We start from the raw sequence: 18,101 nt of genomic DNA, 5'->3' as shown, positions 1-18,101 counted from the left end.
ACATGTGCTCTGCCTGTCGGAGCTTCACACAAGCTCGCGTGGAGAACCCATCTGGTCCAAATCCGTATCCAGACAATCTTTTGTCCATCGCGGGATCGGCAACATTCACCGCGGGCGTTTCCGGACCGGGCTTCACTCCCGCAAGCATGCACGGGGCGGCCTCGTGCGCTGCACGGCACGAACCTCGCACTCGCCGCTGGGTAAACCCGGCACGGTGCTCAAAATAGCTACGGCCGCTACCCGGCCTCTGTCCTTCACCTGTCGCCGTCGTCGTCTGCATTCCCTCCACGCGCTCAAACTCCCGCGTGTCACGAGACTCACACACCTCACCATTACACTCACTCTCGGAGATGCGGCTGCGTGCTCCCTCATGCCCACCGTCATCTCCCTCACACAGCGACCTTACACACGCTGTCCCTCTCACTCGCAAACGTGGTTCCACTCACACACGGTGTGCTGGGAGGCACGCACTCCGGCACACTCGCAACCACACCACTCCCACACGGGGTCGCACTCACACCTTGCACCACACACACCGGGACAATCACACTGGGGATTCGCGCCACCACTAGGGGTCCCGGGTCTCCATACCCCCCAAGCTGCACGTGCACCCGTTCGCAGAACTCGCCCCCTCATACTCGCTTGACACGACCGAACCCACCTGGTCGTGATCAGCTTCAAGGGAGCATAGCGTCTCCCTCCGTTCCTGAAGGAGGCTATCCGGCTGCTTGCACCGGGTCACGACACAGTCCGCCATCTCGCCCCCATTAAGCCTCGCTAACTCCATGTGTGTGTGCTCGTCTTTCACCCCGTCTTTATCGTGTAATCTCTCCTCTATTTTTTCTATCTCCCGAGTCTCTATACATTTTATTTCTTTTATCTCTTCGTGTTTATTAGTTTCTTCGTGGATCTTCGTCTCTGTTTCCTCCTTCGTTCCATTTAATTCATTATCAATTCGGTCTATCTCCCGTGTCTCTGGCAATACTTCTACCTCCTTCATTGTCTGTTACTTCCCTCGTCTCCATTTTCAGGGTTTGCCCTAATCGTTGTTTCATCTGACGAGTGATGTCAATTAAGTCCCGCACCATTAACGTTCCTTCCTGTGGTGATGTCACACATCCCACATTATTGCGCTGTTCCATTTCCTGGCTCCTTTTGAGTCGTTCATCCTCTCGGAGCTTTTTGAGTTGTTCGTTCTCTTTCCGGAGTTTTTCGATCTCCGTGCACTCAAATTTTGCTCTCCCCTCGAGCTGGTTAATTTCAAATGCGTACAGTTTTTGTTTTCTCTCCCAATCTTCCTCATGCTTCTCATGGTTCAATCTCATAGTTTCCTTCAATTGGCCGAGCTCCTTTTGCTGTTTCGTTCGTTGTTCTTTCATTATCTCTGCGTACCTCAACCTTGCTTTCTCCTTAAGTCACCCATGTCCTTCTTTTTGTTTCATTCCTTGTTCTTTCACGATCTCCGCGTACTTCAACCTTGCTTTCTGTTTTAGTTGTTCTTTTCTTTCTTTTTTAATTTCTTTCATTCCTTGTAACTTTATTATCTCTGCGTACTTCAACCTGGCTTTCTTTTTCAGTTGTTCTTGTCTTTCTTTTTTAATTTCTTTCACCCCCTGTCCCTCATTCTCCAATCTCATAGTTTCCTTCAGTTGGTTAACCTCAAATTCATGTTCTTATTGTTTTCTATTCCACTGTTCCTCTCGTTCTTCCTTCTGCAATCTCGTTATCTCCTTCAACTGACTGATTTCTTTCTCCTGTCTCATTCTTTGTTTTTTTGTATTTCCTATTCCACTGTCTTCCTTGTTCCTCATTCAGCAATCTCGTGGTTTTCTTCAGTTGGCTGATTTGCTTCTCCTGTCTCATTCGTTCTTCCTTCATTACTCTTTCTTGTATCTCATTCTTTAATCTGGCCTTCGCTTCCAGCTGTTCGATCTGTACAGTGTGGTTCCTTAACATTTCATTCTCCGTTCTCGTTTTTTCCTCACTCAACATCTTCAGTTCGTTTTGTAATTCCGTCTCTTTGTTTCGGTGTTTCTGTACCTCAGAAGCTTTCTTTTCCAACTCCTTTCTCAATTTGCATGCTTCTTCACTCATTTTATCCCTTCTTTCCACTGCTTCCCTCCTCAATTCGTCTCTTTTCTTGTTTTCCTTTAGTTCTTCCCACTATTCCTCTTCTTCTTTTTATCGTCTTTTTTAGGCATTCTCTGTCCCGATTGCCTCTTGCTTCAGATGTCCCTCTCCTCTCTTTATCTCCTGTTCCATGCTCTCCCTTCTCTGATTGCCTGATCTTACTTCTTCCTTTAGTTGTTTTCATTCCAAATCGTGTTTCCATTTTTGCTCCTCCAGCTTTGTTTTCCATTCTTCTTCCATATGCTTTCTATCCTGGGAGTTACTAATTTGCTCCTCTTTTCTTTTCTTCAGTTCGCTCTTCGTACTCCTTTTGCATGCTTGCTCTCTCCTTTCATTCGTTCTCTCACTGTTTTCTTTTAGTTTTCCCAGATATTTCTCTGTTTTGTGCCCGAAGCCCGCCAATGTCCACCAGCCTCGCCTGCCATGATCACGTGGTTTCAATCGCTGGTTGGGAGCTCCGCCTCGTGTCGTGCCGTTCATTGTACTATTAATAGCCGCCTGTTCCGTGCCGCACTGAGGTGCGATCATGCCACCATTGTGTGACTCCATTTGCCGGCAAAGTTCGTGCTCAATACATGAGGGTGAGCTCCCCCGTGGATTAAAATTACAAAAGGAACTGTCCCGGGCCATGGATTCTACATTACTACACATATCTAATCCACCCGGCACCCGTTCGCCTTGAAATGCCATCTTATCCCTCGGAATTTAATTTAACTCGCTCGAATTTGGTGGGAATCGAGGGTCGCTCCACTCACCCCTGAACCAATTCCCGTGAATTTAGTTGGAGACGGGGTGGATTCGAATCTCACTCCCGGACACCAGTGTTACGAATTTCGGTCCGCCCGGCGTACGATCGGCAACGTAACTCGAATCGCAACCGCGTCGCCCACCGGAACGGACAATTCAGTCGTGACCCTCCCGGAACAACGCCGCCAGGAGCCATTCACGGGTGGGGGTTTAACCTCACCACGATCGTGCCAATTGCCCACCCGTGCAGGATAGGGTTGCTCGCCAAATTCGACCTACCTAAGTACCTGCGCGAGTAGTCGACCGGGCGATCGTACCTCGCTGCACGTCGGCCTAGGATACGAACCGCTTAAGCGGTCCGTTCCGTGCTACAGTGATAACCGAGTGATGTTATTGCCGACCTCGACGGATCAGATTCTCTTCTTTACCTTGGGTGTCCAAAACCCACTACCAATTTATTCCGCGATTCAAGATGGCACTTTCAAAAGGGAAAAAGACGACGAGCGGGATACATTTCACACAAGGACATTCATTATAACACACAAGCAAGGGGCAGTCATGCAATTTACAGGCAATGCAATGAAAATTAATCGTGCACGGGACGGGGACAAAGACACGAGCAAGGCAAAAGCACTACAACCGACTATTAGTTATTCTTTATGAGCACTTAAACTGTTTTACTTATGGAGACTGGCGCCACAAACACACATACAAAAGCCCAAAGAAATAAAAGGAAGAGCGTGACCGTGTGGTGAGCTCCCCAAGCTCGTGTCCTCCACGATTTGGCTCCGCACACAATCTGGAGCGACTCCGCCACGCACACCGACCCCCTCAAAGTGCCATCAATCCAGAGCGACCCAGCCAGCACGGTCCGGCGAGCGAGCCTTCGCGTCCGCACACACGCACGCCTCAGACCTTGTCGTCGTGCTCGCGTTTCTCCTCAGCGAAAAAAATAAAAAAAAAAACTTGCCCTCGCATTCCTTTTTCCAAACAACTCGCTCGTGCTCGCGTTCCGCCCCTTTTCTTCACCAAGCCCCGCCCCTTCTCAACTCCCGCCCCTCCTTCCAGAACATGTGGGAAACTTCCAGAAGGAAGGGTTTTTCCCGCCAAATCGGCGACGCTCGCACCGCAGCGGTATTCTTCTTTTTCCCTTGCAGGGTGAAATCCACCGCGGCGATGCCATTCGTTCGGGGGAGGGGGGCGGGGCCGCCTACTTTCCCTCGTCGAAGGCCAGGCCTCTGGAAACCGTATGCCGAGGTAGAACGCGGTGGTTGTTGAGGCGGCGTGGTTGGCGTTGTGGTTAAGGTGGTTGTTGTGTGGTTGATCCAAAATAACGATAGATAAAGAAAAACGGCTATCTCAAAGAGTCGCAGCCTGGTGAATCACACGAATTCCCTTAAAACAACGGTGGGGAACTATCTGCACATAAACTTAGCGTCAAAACTGATCTAAGGACCCTTTATGGTGTATTGCGAATTTCCACAGCCGTAACAGTGTTTATCCACAATCAACCACCAGAAGAAATTTGGTCTCATCAACTTTGCAGTTTTCACAATTAGTCATAAAAACTCTTGGGCAGACCAGGTGTCCACAATCCGGACTTCAAGTCCAGCCGCAGAATGTGCATCCTTTGTCATGCCAAATCAGAACTTCTTGCTACTTATGAAGTTTTTGTTTGTAAATCATCAAATGTCATCCTCTATCTCTAGTCTCTACCTATGATCTTTTCTACCAGCATTAACTCTCCCCTATCCAAACTCACTTATTCAGAGGTTCCTGTATCACTATGTTCTTACTCACAATATTATCTTGATATTGTTGATTCAATTCACAGATTGAATTACAGGTAATCACACACTGACTGCATGAATGGTGAGCAAAGAATGAAACCCAGGAAATTCCTCACCTGCCTCTTAAGTGCCACCAACTCGGCTTCCAAATGCCGACAAAGCTCTCCAGGTTCACGACTAGCAGATAATACTGTCAGGTCCTCCTTGGCCAGGTGCATGTCTCGCGGGGGGCGATGGCGAGCCCGGCCGGCATGGTGCGGGTGATGTGGGTGCCTGGGATGCACCAAGGCCACATCTCGTCTTATAGTGGGCACTGTGTGGTTGGGTTGTGCGGCCCAGGTTTCTCCTCCCAACTGCCACATGCGTACACATAGCATGGCAGAAATACTATCTTTGATCACTTATTTGGACACTTAGCCACAAACAATCTCATCTTATTCCATTGCATAAGTGCAGCAAATTGTTGGACTCATTACCTCCGTCTTGGGCTCGTGTAGCACCTCTCTCGGTTTTACACTTCCTTCAACTGCCCGAACCTCTGGATCCTCATCACTATCAGAGAGTAAAACACGAGCTTTTTATAAACAAAAGGGCAGTTTCAAACCAAGGCACCACAACACATGAATCTTCAGAAAGATAAATCAGGGAAGAACGAGTCACCTTTTGGGGCTGTCTACGTATTACATATGCCCAAAATGAATTTTTGATCACTTTCCCTTTCCCCTTCCTCCCCCAGCACTTCAAAGGGACATGCTATTAACTGAATGGGAGGGGATCGAGGGATGGAAGATGAGAGTAATCAAACAAACAAAAAAGTCCAAAAGCACATCACACTTCTACCCCTTTAAAAGTGCTTCCGAGATGCACCTGTCTTCACGCTTGCTAGCAAAACGCCGTGCTTGTCGGTCCATCAAGCTTGTGCGGCTGCGAGTTTTCTTCCACCCGTAGTAGTACCGCACCAAGCTACCAATACTCTTATCTGGCAGCTGCTGGGAGGCCACATGTACAGAACGGGAGGGATGGTAGCACGTTGATAAAATAAACACCCAAAGAAACCTGAAGACGGGCCATAATGAAGATGACACCTCGGACATACGTAATAATTTGACATACCATCTGTTGAATGCGATGAAAGCTCTTTCCATGAAAGCTGAAGGCCTGCTCAAACAGCACACGATCTTCCACCGTCCACTCATCAGGAAAGGGTGTGAAGTTGGCAAGATCAATGAAGGAGCGTTCCACACTGTGCTTGTGCCACAACAACATGCCAAGTGCCTGATGGAGAGAAATAATTGGGAAGCAAGTCAGGGAAGTCAAGCTGAGCTAAATGAGCTGAAAACAAAATCAATTATTTTTAATGGATTGGTAGTTGATGCATGCACACTGACTGCATAGTAATACACTTTCCAGACTGATTATTTTTTGAACTCCGATTACTTTTTTTTCCAGACTCATCCTCCCCAAAATCCAGTCCATGCAAGCGCTGAAAAATGTGGGACCAGTACACACTCCAGTAACAACGAGAACCAAGTCAGAGATGGTATCACCACATCTCACAGCACTCTCAATTGCAGAGTATAGTTCAGACATCAGATTGATCAGATTTGGTGGCACCCCACAAAGAACAAGTATCCTCCAGAAGACATCCCGATTCACTGAATCAAACACTTTGCAAAAATCAACATCGGCTGCAAGCAGCCCCTGCCAAAGGTCTTGTCTGCGTTCGTTGAGGACCCGAAGAGCAAGGATACGGTCAATCGTTGACCTCTTTGGTGCAAAGCCTGACTGCTCTTGGCGCTGGTGCTCAAGCAAGTGGTGGCGAACCCTCTCAATAATTATCCGAGCAAAGACCTTGCCCGGCACCGAGAGCAGCATCACCCCTCAGTAGTTGTTGCAGTCCTGGAGATCACCCTTCGCTTTCCAGAGAGGGACAACAAGGCCCCTCTTCCAGTCAGTTGGGATGATGCCTGTGTTCCAGGCAGAGCACAGAACTGCATGCAATGACATGACTACAGCATTTCCACCAACCTTGAGAAGTTCAGCATGGATTCCACAGATCCCAGGAACTTTACCCCCATTTCAACTGGTTCACTGTAGCCTGTTACCACAAACGAAGGTAGATCACAGTTGATTGGAAGGTCAGCAATAGGGACAGTAACACCCCTGACAACCAACTCAACAGCTGATGGATCAGCCTGGTACAGCCGCCCAAAGTAACTGGCCCAGCAGGCCTTCAGTTCGGACTCCTCTGTCAAGAGCTAACCACCCTCTGCTCTAACTGCAGTACACCGAGGGAAGGTCTTGGAGGAACGCAATGCACAAATTCCCCTGTAAGAAGGATGAGAATCACTTGACCACAGGTGATGCTCCACCCCCTCACAGATTCCTCACACATCAGCCTCCTTGTCCCCCTCAGCTCACAGTTTTACACCTCAACCTCACTGAACAGCTCAACTCTGCCATTAAGCCTGGCTTTGCAACTCTGATCAATGGTATCCAGTGTCCCTTGAGACAAAATTCTTCTTCGCCCTCAGGCGAGTTCCAAGACATCCACCAGCAACATCAAGGATGGTGGTCTTCAAGGCACTCCACAACTCTTCAGGATTCCCCAAAGCACCCAGACCCCCCAAATCCCCACTGTCTATTCGCAAACTCCTCAGCTACCCTCTCATTCTTGAGCTTGCTAACATCCAGCCTCGGCTGGGCTGGGATGGTACCATTCTCCTGGATGTAAGCTGCAGCTTCAGAGTTGCTACAACAAGCTTGTGGTCAGTATTGAGGAATTGAGCACTCTGGTGAACCCTGCAGTTCTGGATCATCTTCCAGCGACCATCAACGAGCACATGGTCACTCTCCTTTGCCATATCACCAGCGTTTGAATACAAAGTCCAGCAATGAGCCTGTGGGTGCTGAAACCATGAACCAGCCACCTTAAGTCCATGACCCCAGCCAAAGCATATCCAGAGACCAGGGAAACGACACCAAAGGAGTGATGAATCCTGAGTCTCATAAAGCACTCGTTGACCAGTGTTTCCTCAATTATCCTTGGAGTCAGCATAGTGGACACAGCTACAGCAACTCCTTGCGCATGGTAACCATCAGAGCGACCAGACCAATAGTAGGTGTAACCACCCGCCATGACCTCACCACTATCCAGTTTCCAAACCTCAGAGAGTGCTGCGATACCGATGTTCAAACACTTGAGCTCAGATGATAACAGAGACAGGTGATCATCTTCTCTTCGAGATAGGCCATTCCATGCACCCACCCAAAGGGACCGCCTCAGGTTAACCCAAGGAGACCGCCGTCTGGTGGATGACACCTCAGCACCACTCCGCCACCACAATCTGACCCAGGAAGTTTACCCTGTGTTTTTCCTCCTATGTTCAAGGAATGGGGGTCCCGAAGGCTTTGCCCCAATCCTGTCATCCAGTGAGCTGCCTGCAAAAGACAGCTGCACAGGAGTCCCATGGAGTGGGTTTTCAGTTTTATTTGCGCTTTTGGTGCGTTTTGCAGCATGAAGCATTTTATGGTGGCCAGAGTGCAAATCCTGCCAACAACCTCCTAAAAAAGTAACCCAACTGCAGGAGGACATCCGCAGACACATTTGGGCACTATAAATGGATGGCCGCTGTCTCACAAGGAGCTCCTCAGCCCTTTGACAGGTTTTGTTTTTAATCCTGCTGGGTGTCCATACCCATACATCCTCCTCACAAGGAAACCTGGTTGGAGAGACGGTTTAATCACCGACAACTCGACCATGAAACAGGTTCCTACAAGTTTACATGGTACCTGTAGCAAGTCACAGATCTAATCTGGCTTGAACTGACTTCATATATGATAGCATGTTGACAAGCTATTTAAATTCCTAAGTTATCCAAATGGTCATCCCACAAAGTAGTTCAAATAATATGCACAAAACAGCTTATTAATATTCATAGGCAGCGATGCGTTATAAGTGTCAGGTAGGAATTAACACCTCCATTGTTCTGATTGACTGACAGTTTTGCCAACGACTGTAGGTGATCTACCTTTGTCTTAAATCCTCTGAATGGACTTATCTATGAATGAAGGGAAGAAAAATGTGAAATTATCAAATTCAACATGCTCCACCTTGACTTGTACGCCGACGAACACGGCAGTGCGAGGATGATGATGTCCATATCAAACACTATTCAGTTGAGATAAACCCCAATGAGCCCTATTTTTCAATCACTTTACACAATTCGATCTCTGATGAAATGGTAGGATTTCAAAAACTATCGCACATTGAATTTACCATCCATATGAATGAGAGTAAGCAGTGCTGAGAACCTCAAGCTGTACACCATTAAATCATCCAAACAAATGAGAAATGTCAAGAGGGGAAACGTGATTGAAAAAAATCATAGCAGTCGCTCACCTGCTCCACATTGTAGCCATGTTTTTCCTTTGCAATGGTGATGTATTCTTCCACTACAAGGAAACATGGCAAAGTGAATACGGTCGTGATTTGCTGGAAGAGACAAGATTCGACAATAAAGATAAAATGCTTCCTACTTCTTGTATTTTACTCTTCATGAAATATTCCACAGCAGATAGAGACAAAATCTCTCAGCATTTTTATGACAAATACATCATAGTTGGCCAACATTGCAATAAAACTCACTTTTAAGGCCATGTGGAAAAAAAATATATGTATATTCAAACTTTTTATAGTGGTCAAGAAAGTGTTAGTTCTGTTTTTTTGTTTGTTTCCTCCCTCCACCACCACCCACCCCCATCTCCTATGACCTAGCTCCCTTCACTCTCTCATCACTCTGACATTCCACAGCTCCTCCAGGGTTCAACCAGGATGGAATTGCTGCATGTTCTTCCAGCAATTTTATCCTGGTTGAACTACCAAAATCCAGGCTTACCACAAATCTGCTCTTTTATTCCTTTCTTCTTGTTTGCCTTTTTCAGACGGTTTAATCTCAGCATTCCCTCCAGAGCTTGAAGCGGGCGGTACACCACCACCTCACATCACCACCCTCAACCGCCCCCCCCCCCCCGCTCCCCGAAACAATCATCCATACCTGCAATTTTTTCTACCCCCATGAATCCAACACTTTTACTTGCAGGATACTGTATTTCCTCCCTCTTTTCTAGTTTGTTCTCTCCTTAAGTTGTGTTCAACTGTGGTCTCCCACTGTTGGTACAGGGTGTTTCAAAAGTCCTTTCGGTCTTTCAAAAGTCTTTCAAAAGTTTCAAAAGTCTCGGTCCTATTTCAATGCTTTATTTTGAAGAAGGTATACAATATTTCAAAATGAACAATCACCCATCATAAAGTAGAGAGTTGGGAGATTTATTTTTGCCACCAATTTACAATGATAGAGCGGTGTGAATGACATGTTCAATGTGACCTCCATGGTGTGCCAAGCAAGCGTTGACTTTGACAGCAAAGTTCTGTCACCCTCTTGCACGTCAGAGATGAAATGGATTGTACTGTTACGGTTGTGGAAATTCAGAGAACACCATTCAGGCTTCCCAGAGATCAGTTATGTCGATAAGTGTGTGTTCAGAATAGATTTCCCCACTGATGTCTAAAGGGAATTTATTCGTGTAACCGGGCTATGATCGTTGAGTCAGCCATTATTCTTTTGCTATCTTTATTTTGGAACAACCACAACCGCCTCTCAACAACCACGCCATCCCCACCACAGCGCCAACCACAACATCTCCTCACCATCTCAACAAAATCTCCACGAACGAACCACATTGCCTCACCTTCATCTCCACAAACACCGCCATCTTTTTGCCAGCAACAGCGTCCACGGACGAGCGGCACTTCTGCTTTCCACAGCTGAAGATTTCTACAACGTCCGCTTTCCACGGCTGCTGATTTCTACAACATCCGCTTTCTCCGCATTTCACGACGAAATCGGATCAAAATATCAAAAGGGGCGGAGCCAGCAGGGGGTGAAGGGTGAGAGGTGAGAGATCAACCTCACCCACGGACCCCATAAAAAGGCGTGCTGAACGCCAAGCAAACAGTCAAGTTGAGTCGATCTGGGTGCGCGGTGGAGTTTGTCTGAAGTCTGGGAGCGGAGTCGAGCAGTCTCTTTTGGAGTTGCGGTGCAGTCGGGAGAACACCACAAGGTTCGAGTCCAGTGGAGGGCAGTCAGAACGCAGCGAAGCCTGGAGCGCAGCCAAGCCTGCAGGGCCATGCAGAACTGCGGGAAGGTGGAGAAAGCCGGAGAGAGGTCGCCAGCCAGCGAGTCACCACGAGGGTGGCAGCTAACCAGCACGGTCTCGTGGAGCTCTTGCGGTCTCCACAGTTCCACGAACATAAAGGCCTATGGGTCCAGTCTGCCCTTTCCTTTCCTGGGATTTTCTTTGGATGAAAGTTGCGGCGCCATGTCCACAAGTAGAACTGTTAAGTGCATGTACAGAAATAATAGACAAACGGCTGTAGGTCTTTGTTTGCTCGTGTCCTGTCCCTTACCCCCATCGCATTCATTGCCTTGACTGCATACGTGTGTAAATAAATGTCCTTGTTTAAATGTTCACCTGTTCGTTGCGTCCTTTCCTGTCATTGACTGCCATTATTACGTACAGAATATTAGCTGGCTGTTAATAGCCAATAAAGTAATCGGATCCGGCGGGGCTTGGCGATACACAACCGCTCGGCAAATCGCAAACGGCGCGAGCTGCGTACAACGGCTCGTATCCATACAGGTCCCGTCGAGGTGTAAATCCCCGGCATTTCTGTCTACGCGCATACTTAGGTAACGAGACAATTCGGCGATCGGACCCTGTCGCGCGTGGACAGAATAGTTGGCTGATTTACAGTGTGATTAAAAATGCACCCATTGCTGGATTTCGGCATTGATCCGAAAGCTGTGACTAGGTTTGCCCGTCCGGTGGGCTCGCGGCCGCGATTGGTTAAAAGCGGTCGTCTGCACGCCGAACGGGTGGGAAACCATAACAGTACACACTCAATAGCCCTCTTGAGCTGCTCAACGTTACGAGGGTTGTCTATGGAAACGGTCTTTCGCATAGCCTCAGAGAAAGACGTCCAGCGGAATGGGGAATGGAGAGACCAGATGTGCTGTATCTTGAAGAAGATTACCCTGTCGTCAAAATTCTTTGTTTTGTCAGTGTGTGGAAGAGCGTTTGATCTGCACATTGTTCGGATAAAGTTTTATGGCCTGCCTCAGGATTCGAAAGACGGTCGTGTGCAAAAGACCAAACTCTTGTGAGCGCCGACGAGTGCATCTCTTTGGACTTTGAATGATGAATGGTCTTACTGCCTCAATGCTCTCTTCTGAACGCACAGTCTTCTTTCTTCCAGATTTCGTAAGAATGTGAACAGTGCCTCCTTTCTGGAACTTCTTGACATTGGGAAGAATGCAGTTTTTGCTGGGTGGGTATCTCTCTTTGAAATAGTTACAAGAAAGCCACTGAATCTTGATTACAGATTTCATCTCAAGGCACCATTTTACTTCGTTGTTATGTGGCGTACAACAAATTTACTCTTTGTGAAGAAACTTGGTGGAGACAATTTTCCCAACTTCCTAGAACATAACCAGAAAAATAAATAATGCTCGATATAAATAATAATAATAATAATGCACTTATTCACCCATCCGTCCATGTATGTGTGTGTAATGCTCCTTTCCACCCTTTAGTTGGACAGCTGGCCTGACTCTACCCACAAGCTGTAACCTGAATAATCATATAGCCAACATTTTGGTGCTACGCAAAGGAAGACATCTTCAGAGCAGTCATATTCACAATCGCCATGTCCTCCCTACAAGTTTTCCATTCAGTGTAAAGAAAAACCAAAGCGACTTGTAAAATGATCAAATATCAGAAAGTTGGAGCCGATAGGCATCACAGGCTTTGTGAAGGCCACAGTACGCATCAGCCTCAGGCTTCAGGCCTCTGGTGTCAGCCTATGGGCCAGTGCAATTTGAATCTATCCGAGCTATATAATCACACTGTATTATATATGCACATGAGCAGTGGGCATGTTTTTGCTTCAAACCAGGGTTGTTTTTCATTTTTGGGAGCAATGGAGGCATGTGTCTGTTGCCTATACACCACCCAAACTATGTGGAATTCTCTCGAGCAAGGGCATTCACCGCGGAGGTTCCACGAGTCCTTGCTAGTTACAATTAATAATGTTGAATACAGACAATCCAAATAACAAGACTTTTGAAACAGCCTGGAAGGTGCCATTTTACCTTCGGTCTCCTCGCTTTTCCATGAGCTTCAATTTTGTATCTTACTACATTAAACAAGAGCAAGAATTGCTTTGCAATACATGTCCCCTACCGATGTGATATTTTCCAAGTCCAAAAAGTGTATAACTCTGAAAAATTGACGAAACGCCCTGAAACTCGAACTTGTTCTGTAACTTATCATAATAAAGCCATGTACCAAGTTTCAGTTGAATATGTTAAAGGGTATGGGGGGGGGAGTCTGAAAAACGACAGTTCAGTCAAATGGACAGATGGCAAGCAAACCTATAGGCCCCTCCGATAAAACCGGTAGGGGACGAATAGGGCAATTATATGTATGTATGTATGTGTGTGTGTGTCTGAAAATCTTAGAAAAAAAGTATTAAAAACACGGCTGGCCCGATCTCCACCAAATTTTGCATACATGTTGGTAGTACCCAGCGTAACCCACTTCCTGCACCCCTCCCTTGCGAGGGTAGTAGATGACTTGCCAATGCTTCCGAAGGGAGCGGGTGTTTCTCGTCTCGTCAGTAAAAGGGCAATAACCGTTTAGCATCATCTGAATGAGAGGGGAAGCAGTAATTTCACGAATTTTTATTTCACAAAAAAGCAATCCTTTGGGTTTGGTAAAAGTCTAACCTGTGATAATATAATTTAAAATTCTCCATTTCATTACCTCCACCACCAAAATGTGTACGGAGGTTATGTTTTCACCCCTGTCTGTTTGTCTGTGAGCACAACATCTCAAAAAGTTGACGGATTCAGACGAACCTTGGTGGTCAGGTTGGGTGTGTGTACCAAGGACGAATTGATTGGATTTTGGTGAAGAACCAAATCCAGATCCAGATACGAGAATTTTTTTCATTTTTCAAGTGATTCTTCACCATTGAGAGATTGGGCCAAAAACGATATCGTACTGTACAGCATGATATCTCAAAAAAGTATTGGGCCCGATATGTTCTTGTGGATGAGGTATAACATGGCGGAGGTATGTGCTTGACCGAGTGCCTTTCCAGATGGAAATCAACAAAAGTAGACTTACACTTGGCTTCAGGAATGTTATGTTGAGGTGACCATACGAGCATGCCCATCACCTCTTTCTCGTTCGGACGGGGAGGTGCGTCTGTAGAAAACACGCACATTCATCAATTATAATATATCTCAAGCTGTATAACTTTAGGCATAAATCTCATATAAATGGATTACACATGTGGCATTGTTTTTACCCCCCCCCCACCCCCAACCTTAACATGCTCCATTCCTTCCCGACACTTGTAATCCTATCTTTTCTCAAACCACTTTTCATACACCCTTATCCTCGTCTCTCCCTCGCGAGTAAGCCTTCCTGCAAAGGTTTTGGCACATGAGGATAACTACACAGGGGGTGTGATTGATTGCAGGCATGGAGATGACCACCCCAATCTGCACATGCGACAAAAGCTCGTGAACGATTTGCATTTATCGTCCGTAATATATGCCTTATAGAGACAGATATATTTTTCCAGGGAGCACAGTAGCAACCATAGTCTCATTTTCCCTTTACATTTGTTAACCAATAAGCACCAAAAATTGTGAAATTTTATGACAACTTGTGATTTACCACCAAGGAAGCATCCATCCATCCTTTATACTTACATAATAATTATAATTATAATAATAATAAAAATGTCACGTCATCTTCTTCTTCTTCTTCTTCTTCTTCGTAGTTTCCCTTAGTTTTGTCAATACATATGTCTGGGTATGTTCGACATAATCTCGTGTCCTATCAGAGAGCACGTCGCTCGTCACAAGCAGCCAATCTATGCCTCAGCACAACTGGCATGGTGACCCTGTGACGATTCATGAAGAGGAAGAGTAGGAAGCAGCATCACCGACAGGTGGCACCCCAAACAAGTTTCAGATTCGAAACCGGTAATGGCACTACATCAGCAGTATAGCTGTTGTGAGTCATGCGACGATGCAGTGTGTATATGTGTATATATATATATATATATATATATATATATATATATATATATATATATATATATATATATATATATATATATATATTGAATTGTTACGATGCATAATTAAACCAATCTCTGTTGGAATTGACATCTGGTGGTTATTACATTAAAAATTTTTTTTTTTACCTCCAATGATTTCCACCCCATGAGATATCTAGTTACCCCCATCAGACATTTAGTTACCCCCATCAAAGATCTAGATACCACCCCCCCATATCAGATATCTAAATATCCCCACCCCCATATCAGAGATCTAGATACCTCCCCCCATCAGAGATCTAGATACCCCCCATCAGATATCTAGATACCCCCGCCCCCACCATCAGAGATCTAGATCCTCCCCCCAATCAGAGATCTAGATACCCCCCATCGAAGATCGAGATACCCCCCATCAGATATCTGGATACCCCCACCCCCATCAGAGATCTAGATCCCCCCCCCCCCCATCAGAGATCTCGTCACGCTACTGCGACCATACAATTATTCCACAAGAAGAGGGAACACAGAGCCCATCTATAGATACGCTCATCTCCAGAAAAATCATGAAAAAAAAAAAAAGAAAAGAAACGCACTTTATCACAAGCGGATCACGATCATGAAGGACAACACGACCATATCAAGCGTGGTTACCGTTGGGAGCGAGAGCAAGTTTTGGCAAGCCGATCAAACACAGCCAATCAACGGATCGTTAACGAAGATTCAAAAACAAAAACACGTGCCTCGCACCCATCCCCCAATCAATATCAATCTCTCTATCTCTCTATCTCTCTATCTCTCTATCTCTCTATCTCTCTATCTCTCTATCTCTCTATCTCTCTATCTCTCTATCTCTCTATCTCTCTATCTCTCTATCTCTCTATCTCTCTATCTCTCTATCTCTCTATCTCTCTATCTCTCTATCTCTCTATCTCTCTATCTCTCTATCTCTCTATCTCTCTATCTCTATCTCTATCTCTATCTCTATCTCTCTATCTCTATCTCTATCTCTATCTCTATCTCTATCTCTATCTCTATCTCTATCTCTATCTCTCTCTCTCTCTCTCTCTCTCTCTCTCTCTCTCTCTCTCACTCTACACCACCTCTCTCTCACTCTCTCTCTCTCTCTCTCTCTCTCTCTCTCTCTCTCTCTCTCTCATTTGGGACACCATCATGCAGGATGGATCCTCTCGCGACTCCGCACAAACAGGGGAAAACATTCAACACATTTAAACGAGACAAAGAAAGAACTCCTTGTAAGTATTCGTGGATCATGTGAGAACAATACAAGCAGATCCATTGAAATGACAAAAGGAAAAAAAGGGGGGGGGGGAGGAGGAAAAAAAACAAAACAAAAAAAACATCCTTTGTCATGAGAACAATACAACAATGAGAAAAACGTTTAAATTTTTTTTTGTAAACTAAATCATCACAAACGTCACAAAGGTGGGATTATTACATCAAATGTGCACAATGAGCCCCCTCCTGTCAGGTTGTGGGCTTCCCCGTACGGGAGCCGCGCACGCGACACGTACCTGGTTGGTAGTCGGGAATGGTCGCCTGGTAATCGCTTCCCACACGCATCGTGCCATCTGCGGAACGGGAGGATAAAACAGGGGGCAAAGCTTGGCGCTTTCTCCTCTCGGCCATCTTGCCAGCAGGGCAAGCTACTCACTCACTCACTCACTCGTACTCTCTCTCTCTCCTTCAGCTGCTCGCGTCATCGTCTCACAGCACGTCACCACGACGCCTTCCACCGTCTATCCACAATATTCGTACATCGTGCACCTTCGCGTTAACATTTCTCGCAACAGTCGCCACGAACAAAGCTTTGACGAATATGGAACGAGGCGACCAGCGCGGCAGAACGACACGCTACCTATACACCGCTCGAAAGGCTTGCCGTCTCCAATTCCACGTTCGGCATGCCATCAGGTAAAATAAAGATTGCTTTCAGTACGACGTAATATATCTACGGCCTGCGAACTAGTCAGAATTTGCTCATTTCTCCCGCATCCCTCCCTCCTCGGCTCGTCCCCATTACCGCGCGTGGGCCTAATTGGCAACGGCTTTACCTCACGGACATTTTTTTTATTTTACCTCACCCGCTCGCCGCTCCTCCTCCTCCTCCTCCTCCTCTTCCTCTTCCTCTTACCACCGCGTCGTACACCTTTCGCCGCTCGTCCTCTCAAGACCCCAGCGCACTCCAGGAGCGACTCACCTCTCTCGTCTTCGCTCGAATCCCCTGCGCTCTCCCCGACCTCCGCATGGAATCCTCGACCCGCGGACAACGTTCGACGCCTCTTGGGCACCCGATGTCTCTCCCTGTCACCGTCTCTCGTGTCCACGTCCTTGTCCACGCTCCTCTCGGCCACTCCGAGCATCTTCCTGGGTCTCTCCATCAAGCTCGGCCGGACCTGCCCTGTTGCTTACACTTCGTTCATTCCTAATTCCTTCTTTTGCTCGATATCTGCTTCCCTTATTCATTCGAACCTTCTTCGTAACTTTTTTTTTTTGTTCCGAATTTTTATGCCAGCGGTCTCCCTCGTCGGCCGTCAGATACCTTGTCACTGCAAGTAACGGTAATGACCGAACGCGTGATTTAAAAGAAATATTAAATTCGATGTCGTTTATTCGAATTAAGTTAAACGAGTGCGTGGCCGTACGTGCAAAAAAAAAAAAAAAAATTAAAAAGGGGGGGGGGGAAAGAATTGTGACGTCAATTATGACGTCATAGTACCGTGTCCGCCTGGAAAGGCGGTTGGCCCAGATGGTATACCAGTGGAGGCATGGAAGTGCTTAGGAGAGATGGCAGTGGGGTTGTTAACCAGATTGTTTAATAAAGTCTTGGAAAGTGAGAGGATGCCGGAGGAGTGGAGATTAAGTGTACTGATTCCGATTTTCAAGAATAAGGGTGATGTGCAGAGCTGTGGAAATTACAGAGGGATAAAGTTGTTAAGCCACACCATGAAGTTGTGGGAAAGAGTAGTGGAAGCTCGGTTGAGAGGAGAGGTGACGATCTGTGAGCAGCAATATGGGTTTATGCCAGGAAAGAGCACCACTGATGCGATGTTTGCTTTGAGAATGTTGATGGAGAAGTATAGGGAAGGCCAGAAAGAGTTACATTGTGTGTTTGTGGATTTAGAGAAAGCTTATGATAGGGTGCCAAGAGAGGAGTTGTGGCATTGTATGAGGAAGTCGGGAGTGGTGGAGAAGTATGTGAGGATCGTGCAGGATATGTA

General features: G+C 46.5%; 1 protein-coding gene across 7 annotated transcripts in view; it reads right to left on the bottom strand.

Annotated features, from left to right (window-relative positions):
• Positions 1-17,344, bottom strand: part of LOC147020587 (REST corepressor 1-like) — a 46,739-nt gene extending 29,395 nt beyond the window's left edge. The window contains exons 1-8 of one of the 7 annotated variants that reach the window (XM_085896053.1): positions 17,081-17,344; positions 16,395-16,451; positions 13,917-13,997; positions 9,070-9,122; positions 5,781-5,942; positions 5,508-5,656; positions 5,144-5,219; positions 4,784-5,020 (exon numbers count right to left, since the gene is read on the bottom strand). In XM_085896053.1, coding sequence (XP_085752179.1) covers positions 4,784-5,020; positions 5,144-5,219; positions 5,508-5,656; positions 5,781-5,942; positions 9,070-9,122; positions 13,917-13,997; positions 16,395-16,451; positions 17,081-17,261 — 996 coding nt within the window. In that variant the 5' untranslated portion in view covers positions 17,262-17,344. Of the gene's footprint in view, positions 1-4,783; positions 5,021-5,143; positions 5,220-5,507; positions 5,657-5,780; positions 5,943-9,069; positions 9,123-13,916; positions 13,998-16,394; positions 16,452-16,959; positions 16,983-17,080 lie in introns of those variants that run through there. The other 6 variants (XM_085896054.1, XM_085896050.1, XM_085896049.1 and 3 more) reach the window with 6 other exon arrangements.
• Positions 17,345-18,101: the final 757 nt, after the last annotated feature.

Source organism: Eptatretus burgeri, chromosome 9 (assembly GCF_056783735.1).
Source record: "Eptatretus burgeri isolate ZD-2024b chromosome 9, Ebu_testis_v1, whole genome shotgun sequence".
Lineage (NCBI taxonomy): Eukaryota > Metazoa > Chordata > Myxini > Myxiniformes > Myxinidae > Eptatretus > Eptatretus burgeri.
Note: the sequence above shows the minus strand (reverse complement) of the source record. Positions and strands in the feature narration are given on the sequence as shown.